Source organism: Nanorana parkeri, unplaced genomic scaffold, assembly GCF_000935625.1.
Source record: "Nanorana parkeri isolate BGI_ZX_2015 unplaced genomic scaffold, ASM93562v1 scaffold1076, whole genome shotgun sequence".
Taxonomy (NCBI): Eukaryota; Metazoa; Chordata; class Amphibia; order Anura; family Dicroglossidae; genus Nanorana; species Nanorana parkeri.
Genome location: NW_017307344.1, coordinates 575298 through 590252, shown reverse-complemented (window position 1 = coordinate 590252; position 14955 = coordinate 575298). Strand labels below are relative to the sequence as shown.

General features: G+C 41.0%; 1 protein-coding gene across 1 annotated transcript; it reads left to right on the top strand.

Moving 5' to 3' along the window:
• Positions 1-236: 236 nt before the first annotated feature.
• CCNT1 (cyclin T1) lies at positions 237-14588 on the top strand. The gene is made up of 9 exons (XM_018567627.1): positions 237-449; positions 3008-3089; positions 4370-4498; positions 7315-7375; positions 7887-7949; positions 8040-8085; positions 8292-8455; positions 11029-11099; positions 13053-14588. The coding sequence occupies exons 1-9, from the start codon at positions 304-306 to the stop codon at positions 14208-14210; spliced, it is 1920 nt and encodes a 639-aa protein (XP_018423129.1). The 5' UTR covers positions 237-303; the 3' UTR covers positions 14211-14588.
• The last annotated feature ends 367 nt before the right edge of the window (positions 14589-14955 follow it).

Below are 14955 nucleotides of genomic sequence, written 5' to 3'. Positions count from 1 at the left end.
ACTGAAGAGCAGCCTGTGACACGGTAGTGGTAAAAAAAGAACATTGTAGCGGGCTGTGTAACCCTGACCACGCCCCCTCAATATTAACGCAGCAGAAAGAACACCGCCCACTTCAAAGTCCGCTGGTAAATAAACCGGAAGTGGCGACATTGGCGATCTCGCGTTGGAGTTTTCGACAGAACAACGCAACTGCTTCTATGCCCCGCCTACCCACACACCCAGCGCGGCGACGACGTGTGACGCACGCCATTTTTTTCGACGGCTTTCCGGTGTCAGAACGTGAACGTCCTCTCCCACCCAGACATGGCGCCTGCAGGCCGCTGGTACTTCACCCGGGAGCAGCTAGAACGCAGCCCGTCCCGCCGCGCCGGCGTGGACCCGGACAAGGAGCTCTCGTACCGGCAGCAGGCGGCCAACCTCATTCAAGACATGGGCCAACGGCTCGGCGTGTATCCTTTCCTGGCCTGTAGCTTGGGCCTGAGGCCTGGAGAGGGGCTGCTGTGGTCGGCACATGAGGGCAGCGGGGCACTCTGCTCTCTGGGGGAGCTGTGTACGCGGTCATGTTCGCTGTACACATGCTGTGGCGGCTGTGCTTATTATGTAGGTGCTGTGTGCCAGTTTCTATGACGGAGAACGCTTATTTCAGCTGAAAAAAGGATGATTGCTGAATCACAGCTACCGGCTGATTTTTTTACCAAATCTATAACCGTCAGATCGCCCAAAACTAACGTGTCATTTATGGGTGAACACTGGCGAGTCAAGACACAACCTGACTGTACAGTGCTTTGGCGTTACTAATAAAGTAGATCTAAACCTGATCACTAGAATCTATTATGAGCTCTATCAAGGGACCTCAAAGATTTCTTTAGATGTGCAGCCTTCATTAAAATAAATGCTGGTAATCCTGGTGTAAAGATCCTTGTCACCCCCATAAAAAGTGCCCCCTCCCCCACTTGTGTTGCCACATGAGCCCCTGGGTTGGATAGTGAGGTTGATAAAGGTAAATAGGCTATTTTCTTTGCAAGGGAATTTTCCCTTCGCTCATTGGTGAAAATACACTTTGCAGAGAATCCCCAATCATGTGCAAGGAAAATAAAGAAAAACAAATCTGTATTTATGATTGGATGATGAATCCTCATTCACTAAAGGACAATTCCCTTGCAAAGTGAACAGCCTATAGTCCTTTAGTAAATCATCCCGTCAGTGGCTTTGCTGACACACATTGTGCCAGCCTACTGCACTCCTCACTATCAGGAAGTCTGTTCACAGCAATGATGTGCGGCCACCACTGGAGAGAATGCATGTAGACAGGAAGTGGCTGAAAGAGGCTGGTGAGAATCAGCAGCTTTGAGATGTAATGAAAAGATAAAACTAAAAACATTATTTTATGTAAACAATGGCTTCTATTTATGATGTGTACAGTTCTTTACGGTCTTGAATGTTTTCGAGCTTATATCTACTTCAAGTATCACAAGAGATTACCCAAAGACGTGCCCTCTCACTATATAGCTGTTGGTAAATCTAAAGGAGGTTGTAACAATTGTGGCCAGTTAAGTGGACTTCACTCTTATTGTCCACATTCTTAAATACAACTTGTTACCCGTTCATTTCACATAATTGTATAGTCATTTTTTTTTCATTCTATAAATACCTCTTTTTTGCTGTTTTTGTGAGAATGACATAGCCTGTACTGCCCGGAGACGCCTGGCATATCAGCGTCCTATAACCCAGGAGTGTTCAGGCATTCTTTTATATTTTATTGTGAGATTTCCTTTCTAGCAAACAGTTTCCCAGCTAGAGCAGAGTGCGCAGGCATGAGGTCTTCTGGCATGTCATTGTTGGGGGGTGGAAAAGAATTCCAAGAAGCAAGGAGATAATCGTCTGCCCTTACTGCAGATGACTTACTGCAATTTCCCATCACTTCCTGTCCTGACAGGAACTGAAGGGAAATCTTTCCAACAGGGACACGGATAGCAGAAATGCCCTGACCGAGGCTTGCCTGCCTTTAAGTAACCCTGTAAGTGTAGGGTCACTTGGATAGATTTACATACCTGCTAAATGAAGTGTCACCATATTTACCTTTCCGGCGATCCATTTGTTGAAACACTTTATCTTCCCTACTTGCTGGCCGCTGCATGCATTCCATGCTTCCAGGTTTGTGGAATACCTGCTCACCTGTAGTTTCTCCTGTCAGCACATACATCACTATAGGATGTACCAGCTGGTGGAAGGAACCACCGTGTGTGGTGGAAAAAAACCAAAACAGTTGTCGGCCCATCTGTGCTATTGAAAACCGCAGTTGCCAGCAAGCAGTGGTGAGTAGCAAAAAGGCAGCCTTTCAACAAATAGGGAACCAGAAAGGTAAATATTGGGACGCTCCTTTTAACTGATATGTAAAGAGTCACTTTAAGGGGCTTTGGTGGCATGACTTCCTTAATGTAGTTTTCAGCTTTACTACTTTTAAGTGTCTCACTTCTGCATTTACATTTGTTCATGAGAAAATATAATAAGTAGAGCCTTCTCTTGTAAATATAGCAGAAGAGGGTGGATCTGGGAACTGACGTTTGCAAACTGTCACAGGAGTAGTCTTTGAATGATGTAAGAGACTGATGTGTGATTCATTTTGCTTAAAGCTGCCCAATGATGAAATGTTTTCAATGGATTGCCTCTTATATACATTAGCTGGCCGTGTGCACAGCACTCCAGAATAAAATAAGTCCTTTTGTTATGTAATAAACAATAAAATACTGATGCTTAGAGTTGTATGGATGTTTTGGTGGATGAGCACCCGGGCATTTACCATCCAATAAAAGTGGCTAGCCCTGTCACTATATAGATAAATAAAAGATATATGTATTAATGGATGTGCAAATGGTCGGGTTCATGTATAACCACACACCACCACTGAATTGATACATTTGAAATAGATTTAATACAGGGTTGTCATTGTCTTAAGTGATTGCAGCGTGTTTAATTGCATTAGATTTTCCTTAGTTTGATATTCTAGATCCCAACTGACTATTAACACAGCTATTGTGTATATGCATCGCTTCTACATGGTTCAGTCGTTTACGAAATTCCATCGTAATGTAAGTGAAATGTGATTCAAGCTCTTTCTACTTCCTTTCTGTATTTTTATTGCCAATTGCAACTAAAACTGAAAGCTCTGTTGTATTGTAGAACATTTTACCAAGAAGTCAATTCCCAAATCTTACCTACCAGGGTACTGACATACTGGTGGGTAGGTCTACCCAGGTGGTACTAGCTCAACAGTAACCAATTTTGCTGGATCATTTTTCTCACCTCATAGAAATCCAACTGTTGTTTTCAGAAAGAACACCACGTTAGCATGAGGCTCCATTCACACATCAGCGTTTGGTTTCAGCACAGTTTTCTGTATGCGTGGCACAAAACCATGCACATTTTCCTATACGCGCGGTTTCCTCACGTTTGCGGCTACTACTATAGCCTGGAAGCGCAGAAGTCGCCCAGAATATTGCACTCGTACTTTTTTTGTGCAATGTATGTTTCTGTGCCATGCAGGTGTGAATGGGTTACATTAAAATATGGTGTTTTGCGCGTACGTATGCAAAAGCGCTGAATGGAGCCTCAGTGAGGGTCAAAAGTGTTCTGATTGTTTGATTTCCCTTGTTTGTGGGTTGCCAGACACTGGGTATCTAAGATGTGTGTGGGGGGCACACTGTATACTCTTGTACCCCAAATTCTACAACAGCTTGTTTGAATTGCACTTTAAGGCCCCCTTCAGATGGGTGATCCAATTAGGTCAGTTTATCAGGCAGACCCGATCAGATGCCCACTGTAAGCCTATGGGCCAGATTACCCCCTACCTGGTTGTGCCAGGTAGGGGGTAATCTGATGTAAGCAGACACTTGTCCATTTAAATCAGATTCCCTATAGACCGACATGGGGTCCAGTCATTCAGTTTTTCCTCCATCACAGTGGTGACATCCAATCCGTACATGAATCCCTCCTGATCGGACAGCGTAAAAGGGGCCTAAACATTGAACATCAGTTAGTAAATTGCTTATTATTTTACATTGTTTTGCAAATAGTTGATATTTTTATCTGAAACATCTTCTTTTAGGAAAACTAAATGGTAAACCATCTAAAATTATTCTTTTGTATAACTAATCTTATGTTTTTTTCCACTCTATCTTAGTTTAAGTAATTTTATTTTTATACCCTCCCCCCCACTTTCATAGTACCTATACTATTATTGTTGTGAAAATTCTGTTTTTTACGTAAATGTTTTTGTTGAATCAGAAAAAAGACGGTTTATTAAACAGATTAGTTCTAATGAGCCACATATTAATACAGCTTATAAAACTGCGTGTGTTTGTTCCAACAGACTATAGCACCTGCAGCTCTGTTTTTGGCAGCTAAGGTGGAAGAACAACCACGGAAGTTGGAGCATGTCATCAAGGTTGTCCATGCTTGCCTTAACTCAAAGGAACCTATGCCTGACACCAATAGCGAGGTACGTAGACTACTGTATGTTCATTTTGTAGTTGCCGGCATGTGAGGTCAGTGAGAGAAGTCATCTGTAATCTAATGACCCAGATGTGTTATTGGGAAATTTTATTTAAAAGGGTTGTATGAATTCTCTATCATAAGAGAAACGTAATGGTTGCCATTGGTGACCTCTCATTCTGAAATTGCTAGTTGCCTAGCTGTCATGCTGTCCCCTTTTTTTTGTGCTTTGAGTAACTGGAGCAGGGCAGGTATGCAGATGACTTTAGACTTTCTCTGACATTTTGGATTTTCATATTGATCTGGTCTACTGACTCAAATTATTAATTCCAGTGGATCAGTTTAACAGCTAAGCAACTAGTATGTTCTGCGGAGGGAGATAAGGGTGGCAGTAATTATTGCAGAAGGTGTGGAATTTATGGTACCCATTAGTGGCCAACTTGAGTTATTGGAGATGCAAACTTTCTGGATGCCTTCTTCTCCAGGCTTTATACAATTCTGGATGTCTTCTTCTCCAGGCTTTATACAATTGTATAAAGCCGGAAGAAGGCATCCAGAAAGTTTGCATGTTTAAAAATGAAAGGCAGCTAATTATTAGTAAGGGTTGTAATCTGATGAGGTTCTTTGGTTATGACATACCTGAACATTTCAACCACGTTAAGGTTGTAGCTTGAACTCACTAGTTTCTCCATTTCCCAAGACTTTCTTTGTGTGGATATGTACCCATATACCGTATATTAAATTGTTTTTTTGCAGTCTCCACATCCTTTTTTGTCTCTGTAGCGGGTATTTGATTAATTATGAAGAAGACCCAATGCCTGGTTATCACTGATGATGGGATGCATTGTTTTTCATTTATTATGCAATAGTTTTCATTCATTCTGAATAAGTGATTTCAGTGAATATATTGCAGATTTAGGAAATATCCGTGAACTATAGTTTAGGGATGCACCGATATATCGGCTGCTGAAACATATCTGCCGAAAATGGCACTTTTGGCATAATGCTGAAAGTGCCATTTTCCTGCCGATCGGCGCATCCCTGCTTTTTTTCCTCCCCGCTGGGCGCTGCTCTGTGTCCCAGCGGGGAGGAGAGAAAGTGTGATAGTCAGCCGAGCGCTGCGGGAGGAGAGCACTGTGAGTGGCCGGCGTCACCTCCCACACCGCTCAGCCTCCTATCACAGTCCGGCAGAGCGGTGTGTGGGCGGAGACAGGCCGCGCTGTCACAGGAGGTTGCGTTCTCCCTACACCGCTCGCTCAGCCTCCTGTGACAGCGTGTCAGAGAGGAGAGCAAGATACAAACACTCAGATCACTGAGTGTTTGTAGTTAATTGAGGACATGGTATGTTGACTATATCCTCAATTATGAATGAATAGGAAGTGATCTACATCACCTCATGTTCATTCATAATTGTAGTTATAGTAAACATACTCTGTTCTCAAGTCATGAATGAACAGGAACACTCGTAGGAGGATTCCTGCTCATTGATAACAGGGGATACAGAAAAAGAGGTTGAGGACTTTGTGTCTGTTTAGACCCCTAATATTTCCCATGCCTTAAAGGAAAAAATAAGAATATTTAACTAGAAATGGCTTTCGGTTTGGTTTCGGTTTTAAAATGTCCATTTCGGTGCACCTCTACTATAGTTGCTAGTTTTCCAATTTATATTTCTTTGCACTAAAATAGCCTAACTTGCGCTTTGGGCTACTGTAGTTATTGAAGTCCTACTTTATATTCTAAATACGTACCAGAGTATGATCATAGTGTTTAAATGGCTAAAAATGTATTTGGGTTTGAGAATGCTTCTATGAAATATGCCAACTCTTTCTTGATGTGTCTTATGTGGTAATAATGTATTAATACTCCAATGTGTCTATGAAGTGCAAAGTATTGATTTAGTCATGATTTCTATTCCTTTGCAACATATGCATTACTTTTTTAATGTAATTTATATTGCAACATTAAAATATTGATCAACCTTTACCCTAGTTGTATTAGATGAGATATGTACCCAACTGTTTCTGACTATTGCATGTAGTTGACTATGCTTTTGTAATGAGGACTTTTTAGAGGTGGTTTGTTTCGGTGTTCTCTGGATATCCATGTTACAAGCTTATTATAGTATGTTACAGTCTAAATGCTGAATTAGGGCAGCCATATCACTCATTTTAATGCAAGGCAAATTCGGCAAGCCAGCCTGCTGCTGCTAGTGAAGCAAACCTTATTTGAATACGGTACAAATTTAGTTTTTTTTTTGGCAAACACTGCTACTGTCTTTTTTTTTTTTTGGGCATGCTATTTTCCATAACTCATCGGGTTTTAAATCATTTTCTGGATATCCAGATAATTTGGGGCCTAATTTTAATTGCAGATTTACTTGACACATCAGTCATGCACAGATATTTTTGTACATTGGCTTGCACATAATTTGGTGTTTTACATGCCCACACTTAAGTTAACTTCTGCTCGTTTCACACATTAATCAGGCACGTGGATTCAGAAGTAGTATCTGTGAATATTGCTTGAGGACAAAAAAGAGGGCAGATGGTTTATGTGCTGGCTTTGATGTGGCAATGTCTTTCACTGGATCTTTGGACTCTGTTGTTTTGGGGTGCATATTAATCAGCTAGCTCACCACCTGGTTTTAGTTCTGCTTGTCCTGATAGGTTTGTTCAATTCCTTCTTATCACTTGAAACCCTACCATTACCTTTGGCAGTTATCAGTGATGTAGAGCATGACCAGATGGTGACCTTGCCCTTATACCCTGGTTGTTTTGTACAGAGTGCATACCAGTGAGTAACTTGCCGTCCTCTCAATAACAGGCATATCTGCAACAAGCCCAAGACCTGGTCATTCTAGAGAGCATTATACTGCAGACCCTGGGTAAGTCTTCCAGAATGGTTGAAAACTGGGAATCCTGGAAAGCCCTAACAAAGACCTGTCTGCTGCCATGGAGCAAACTGACCTGGCAGAAGAGTCTGCAGAATAAGACTGTGCGCTGGATACTAATCTTGCAATTGAAGACTTACAGCATGGCAGTATTACTGTGTATAGCTTGTTAAACCAGCAGAGTTGTTTTACCTTCAATATTGTTTTTTCTAGAGAAGAACGTAATGTCATACATGAAATATTTTGACCTTGTGAACATATTTATTTATATTATTTAAATATCTTTTTTATATTAAGTATTAAATGCATGAAAAGAGCAAGACACTAGAAACAGTTTGTGGTCAGTTAAGTGGAATGCTTACTGCAATGTCACCTTTGTAGTTATGTTTTTTATATTATTATACAGTTGTTCTCTTCTGTAGTGTTTTTTTCTATTTATTGTCTGCTGAATTGCATGCTGGGCTTGATTTCCTCCAGATGGCTAACTCGGCTTTATTTTTTTCAGGATTCGAGATAACTATTGATCATCCACATACTCATGTAGTGAAGTGCACACAGCTTGTTAGAGGTAAGACCAGCGTTTGAGATGCATATGATTTGTCATGTGCTTTAAGTGGATGTCTGTATGGTCACTTTTGTTTTTTGTCTCTCTCCTTAGCAAGCAAAGACTTGGCTCAGACGTCTTACTTTATGGCAACCAACAGGTTAATTTAAATATATATTGATATTTGGGGTTGTGAGATAAAGGATGCTTTTTTTGTAGTATAAAGGGACTAAATGTTATGATGTTAGGTTTAGATCTAATATGTTTGTTGTGCTTTTATTGTTTTATAGTGTGTTGAGAGATTAGAGGATGGTTGTCAGTGGTGTGAGTATTATCACCTCTAATATTTAATTTGCTTTTCCATAGCTTGCATTTAACTACATTCAGCCTTCAGTACACCCCTCCAGTAGTGGCCTGTGTCTGCATCCACTTGGCCTGTAAATGGTCAAACTGGGAGATCCCTGTATCAACAGACGGAAAGCCGTGGTGGGAGTATGTGGATGCGACTGTAACGTTGAAACTTTTAGATGGTTTGTATTTGTACTTGTGTGTGTGTGTGTGTGTGTGTATATATGTTTTATACATGGTTGCTCCAAACATTTGGATGGTATTATACAGGACACATTTTTGGGAATCCTGCATTATGGAAAGAAAATTTTTATTATTTTTGTGTAAGGAGCTGATTTGGCCAGGTGATGAATTTAATGCCTTTTGACCTGAAGAAATCCAGTTTTGTAAACCTAGAAACAAGTCTTTTTATTTTCCCCAGTAGTCATATGAAGGAGTAATTAACAAAAATAAACAATTTGTAGCTCTATATACCGTATTTTTTGCTCCATAAGACGCACCGAGGGTGGGGTTCTGTGTAGTTCCTGACAGCAGAGACAGGTGGTGCTGTGATTACTGCGCCACGGTCTCAGTGATCACACAGAGCAGAGGAAGAGCGGTTGTTCTTCGTCTGCACCTTGGGCTCTATGGTGAGCTCCTATGCTGTGGTCACTCCCCCAAAGGAGCGGCCATACACCTATAGATTATCTGCAGATTTTCTATGGTCAGATGGAAAAACTGCAACAAATTCCTCCATCTACCCTAAACTGTGTGGATGGAGGAATCTCCCGCTGGGCCAAGCTTCAGTATCTTGCTAGTCGGCCCTGCTGGCTGTCGGAATACCTGAACAATCTGATTGGATACAGGCATTGTTCAGGAGTTTTGAGAGCCAGCAGGGCCAACTAGCAAGATACGGAAGCTTGGCCTAGTGGGAGATTCCCCCATCCACACAGTTTAGCGTAAATGGAGGAATCTGTTGCACTTTTTCCATCTGACCACAGGAAATCTGCATATAATCTATAGGTGTATGGCCAGCTTAAGACCTCCACTTTTCCTCTAGCTAACTGAAATTACATTTATTTATGACAGATCATGCTTTAGCAACTAAATGTTGTCAAGTTAGGGTTTAGGTCTATGTACCATGTGAAGGTAAAGGTTGAGTGTTAGCCAATAGGTTAATAGTTTAAGTTTCAATGTTGGGGTGAGGTTCAATTTGTATGGAATTGCTAAGTTCTAAAAGTGCACCAAAATGAAAATTTCAAAAACGAAGCCGAAATAAAAAAGTCAGGCCGAAACTGAAAATGTTTTTCATTTTAACTTTTTCAAAATGTTTTTAATATTTTATTTTAATTTATTTTTTGTAAACTTTTTTATTTTTCTATATTTATATTTTGTTATTAAATATTTTAATTTTTTACTTTTGGGGGCTTTGGGGAAATATTAGACCCCTGATATTTCCCTTTTAAAATAGAAAAAGAGATTGAGGCCACCGAGTCCTCAATCTCTTTTTCTGCAGACCCTGTTTTAAATGAACAGGAATCCTCTGAGTGGTCCTGTTCATGTATAACATGAGGACATAGTATGATTACTATAACCACAATCATGAATGAACAGGAGGTGATGTAGATCACTTCCCATTCATTCATAATTGAGGATATAGTCAACATGCTATGTCCTCGATCGCTGAGTGTTTGTACCCACTCTCCTTCCTGACCCGCTGTCACAGGAGGCTGATCGAGCAGAGCTCAGCCTGCTGTGACGGCACTGGCTGTCTCTGCCCACACAGCGCTCTCTCAATCTGTGACAGGAGGCTGAGCGGTGTGGGAGGAGAGACGCCGGCCGCTCACAGCGCTCGGCCGCCTGTGACAGTTTCTCTCCTCCCCGCTGGGACACAGAGCAGCGGCCAGCGGGGAGGAGAGAAAGAACGGATGCAACGCTGTATCGGCCAGAAGATGGCAATTTCAGCATTATGCCAAAAGTGCAATTTTCGACCGATATATCAGTGCATCCATACTAATTTCACTTGAAGTGAACAAAACCTCTTGATTCAGGCCCTTACTGTGATCAGGATAAAACGTTTGTTTTGTTTTTTGTGGCATTCGTGTAGTATGTTAAGCCAAGACATTGTGTATATTTAATGTTAAAGTGACAAACTCAGGAGTTACATTTAAAAAATGCATTCAAGCACCCTAACTATTAACAGAATGTATCTTTTTTGTGTATCACTCAGCTGTAGATCCTCAAATCATCAATTGGCTACTTTCATTCCCCATGGTCCCGGTGTGTGTTTTGTAAAGTAGCCACCGCTCCAAGCTCACTCCTGTGATGCACTACAAACTAAATACAAATTAGTAAACTGAACATGAGATTGTAGTCCATCACGGAAATGAACTTGGAGCGGTGACTACCTTACAACACACACTGGGACCATGGAGAACAAAAGTAGCCGCCCTCCAGAAGGAAGGACAGTGTCAGCACCAATTCAGAGATGATTGGAGGATCTACAGCCGAGTGATACACAAATAAGGGACAGTTTTGTTAATGGGTAAGGTACTTCAAATCACTTTTAAGATTTAACTCCTGAGTTAAGTGTCGCTTTAAAGGCAGCTTTATCTATTGCCATTTTGAAAACAGTAGTTGGAGGTAAATTTTTAGCAGAAAAGCATTCATTTTTAACCACTCATATTCATTTTTGGAGAGTGATGGGATATTTTATTACAGAGGAGATTAGGTTAGTTCTTTTGCTTTTCACTTAGTATTCTTTCTTTTTTTCCAGATTTAACACATGAGTTTCTTCAAATACTAGAGAAAACTCCAAATCGTTTAAAGCGCATAAGGAACTGGAGAGTAAGTTCATTTATATTTGTTAGATATCAAAGGCATTTTTGGAATAATATATTTCAGCAGTTTCCTGCTTTTTAATGTCACATTTGTTAAAGGAAACCATGACCATCTTTATTTCTGAATCTGGGTTTTATATGTGTGCAGAATAAAAAGGATATTTCCAAATCCTTTTTTTTTAAAAAGCAAATGTATAACTAATAAAAGAGGTTTCCTGCATTATGGGACTGCAAATGCATCATTTACTTAAAGGTAAGAAGTTTGATAATTTAAAGCTCGACTCTAGGAAGATCAATGCAGTTCAGTGAACATTGATACATCTTCAAATGTAATTTGTAAGCATTGTAAGTACTTACATTTGACTAGTATCAGTGTCTTACAGTCCATGTATTGCAGAGCTGTAGAGTGAGAGGAAGAAGCAGTACCAGATGCCAGTCATTTCATGTGCTGGCAATATGTATGGTAATAGGAGGATGAGGAGTGGCTGAGAGATGACCTTATCACTGTGCTTTTCTCTTTTCATTGTCTAGTAATAGGCTGGGACTGGTCCAGACCAGCCTGGCCTTAAAGGGAAGTGGAATAAATGATGGTGGCAGTTTGGCGGAGACCATCTAGTGACAGAAAAAAGTTCTGGGTTAAAGCAGATTTTACAGCAAGAGTTTTCTTTTTAACTGGAGTGCTTAAGAAAAAATAATAGAAGTGCAGTCATGATTAGTTCCAATCCGTGACCTAATAAAAATATCCAGCAAACCCTGAATCTGTGCTTAGAATAAATGTCTCTCTAGTTTTTCTCCCAATATGAATTTTCAGCAATCTACCACAGTCAGAATCCAAAGAATACGTCACAGGGCACTAAGGGTACAGTTTGTGAAGCTTGCACTGTGTGTTGTCCACTCTCTCTTTGTTTCCTGTATCAGCAGTCATTTTAAAACTTTCAAAGGCAGGTTAGAACCCTATGAGCGGCTGTGGGAGACTTAGTTGAAAGCAGTGTAAAGACTTTGTTTTTACATTAAGCTTTTTATGTGAACTAGAGTGTTTGAGAAGTTCTCCTACATTAGGGGTTCTTAAATGACCAGATTACTGACAAAAGGGATTGAGGTGGACTTGAACAGTACAACAATGCCTGTAAAAAGTGAAATACTGGGTAGGTAGACTGTGCTTCCTGCATTCATCTCAAAGATTCATTTTATTTAGATTTAGTGTCTCTTTAGTTAAAATAGTATTCATGTTTTAAGACATCTACGTGTGCCAGCATTGTTTTTAGTGCTGATGGTGATTTCTGAGGCTATGGCACCCAAAATATGGATTTGCTGACTGTGAAATGTCTCCGCCAATTATATACCAGTAGTACTCAGCCATTCTGGATAACTGGTGTTTCTTAAGTACTGTATATACATGTTGAATTTTGGCTAGTTCCTTATGAACCAGTGGAAGCTGCAGTCGGCACCCTTCCACCAGCCATCCATCGATCAACTGATCGAAGAAACATATTGTAAAATTCCCGGCCGAACAGAGCTTGTAGCCAATCAGCTACAAGCTCGGTTCAGGTATTCTGACGGGCTGCCAGCCTTTTCAGAACACAGTAAAAAAAAGTGTAGACGGAGGAATCGGTTATATTTTCTTCATTCAGCCGGCAGGTTGAACGAAGAAAATATATGCGTGCTTCACCGGCTTAAGACCAAGCGTCAGTTCAGAGTCCTGCAGCCAGGCGCAGATAGAGACCATTTATATTTCATATATTTACAACTTTCTGTTGTATCGGACTATTTAACACAATTATTAGCACCTTAAACTAATATACTCTTCTACAGGAATGCCTTTTGTAACATATATGGAGATCATGCATTACTGCTCAGTGGTAACCTGAGCTAAACTTGGTATTTCATCTTTGCTGGTTCTTGTATTGTTTATGCTGGACATTTCTGTCAACTTTTTTGTTTTTTGTTGTTTCCTATTTAGATATACCAAGCAAACAGAAAGCCCAAAGATGATCTAGAAGATGAGGATGATAACGACAGCCTCTCTGACCAGGCATTAATTCGATTGATCTCCCGCAGTGGACCCATGAGCAAATCCCCTTTTTCAGACTCTTCTTCTCAGCCTTTCCCAGTATCAAAACAGGACTCTGGATTGTCTGGAGAATCATGGGGACTCCCAGAAAATAACCAGCCGGAGCACCAGAGGACTAGTGAGCTTATTGATTGCACAGATCAGTCACAACTGCCAGGAAATAAACCCACACTTGCAAAAGTCTCACTGAAGGATTATCGGGCAAAGCATGCTGATGAATTAGCAGCACAGAAGCGCCAGCTAGAAAATAGGGGTGCCTGCTTAAAGGAACAGTATGCCTGTGCTGCTCAAAACTTACTTATACAGCAGCAGAAAGAACGCGAAAGGGAGAGTCATTCCTCACCGATCATTTTAAAGATTCCTTTGCATGAGGTAAGCCATGAGCGGACAGAAAAAACCCCTAGCCTAAAAATGCGTCTTCCTGTGCCCTCTCGAGAGAAACCGGAGGACACAAAGATCCGCATAAAAGTGCCAAATGAGGAGAGTAGTAGCACTGGCAACAAAGTCCGGGACAAACACCGGAGCAGCTCTTCATCGTCACATCACCACCACCACCACAACAGTCAGTCCCATCGTCAGCACCATCATAACTCATCCAGCTCAAGTAGTAAACGATCATCTTCTAGTGTGGGAGGATCATCACACAAAACATCGGATCCATCAAGAAAAAGACCTTTACCTGAAGATATCACTGGTCACGAGCCTGTTTCTCAAAAAGTGAGCAGGACTTCAATACCTTCAAAAACTGAATCTCCTGCTGCACAGTCAGCACACAGAGCATGGAGTAGTCATAGCATTCATAACAAAACAGATCGAGAAACCTCTGGTTCTGATGGGCACAGCCTACCAAAAGTTATTGATTACCAAGAGACTGTAAGCATGATTCATTCACTGCTAAGTGCACAGGGAGTGCAGCCCATACCACCCCCTCAGTATTTAAATCAATTTGGGGAGTACCGAAAGCATAGGCCTAGCAGCACAGATAAATCGAGGAATCCTCCCCTCCCTTCTGAGCCACCTCCTCCTCTGCCACCACTTCCAAAATGACCTTTGCAGGTCTTTTATGATGGGAAGGGGATTGGGAATGTTTATGTAGCCACTTTTCAGCACTATTACACCAGCATACTACTTTTTCTCAGCTGTCTTTTGTGTTTTATTGATCAACTTTCATGTCGAAAGTAACTTTAAACTGTTGTTTTTTTTGTCTTGCGTTTTCCTCCCTTTTTTAAAACAAAATCAAGGTGTGCCTGCTGTGATTATTAGATAACCGATCCATCGGTCACCTCGCTGTGTATTTTAGTCTTACGGCTTGGCCACATAGGTGATGCTTCAATGGTGGTACTGTGTGTGCCCATGAATTGTGGGCTTTGGAAAATGTCTAAATAAATCCAGCATTAGAGTTACAGGTACCTGCGATATTCAGGGACTATCGAGCAGTGTAGCAGTTGTTCCTAACTTTCTAAAGCTTGTGAAAAGGGTGACACAATGGCATATTTCAAAAATTACCTTTGCAGCAGAGACCTTATCTGTGTTGTCTGTCTTTCCATCGCTGCTGTTCTCTTTTAAAACGGGTTAATGGTTGTAATAAATATACATACAAAGAAATGTACAAGGTAGTATAGAGAATAAAGCTGCTGCAATAAAAAAAAACCTTGCAGTGTGGTTCCCCCTCTATTCCTCGCTACGTCAGGGTTCTGTTGCTTCTCACCAGCACTCTGGGTTATGAGTGGGCCCTTGCTTTTCTCACGTATAATGCAGGAGTGCTGGTCCAGCTTTGTATGTGATTGATGTA

What these genes read in the sequence shown, in the direction of transcription:
- CCNT1 (XM_018567627.1), top strand. Translation starts at nt 304, where the DNA reads ATGGCGCCTGCAGGCCGCTGGTACTTCACCCGGGAGCAGCTAGAACGC. An exon ending in TGCCTGACACCAATAGCGAG is followed by an intron (nt 4,499 to 7,314) that starts GTACGTAGACTA and finishes TCTCAATAACAG; the next exon opens with GCATATCTGCAACAAGCCCA. An exon ending in AACGTTGAAACTTTTAGATG is followed by an intron (nt 8,456 to 11,028) that starts GTTTGTATTTGT and finishes CTTTTTTTCCAG; the next exon opens with ATTTAACACATGAGTTTCTT.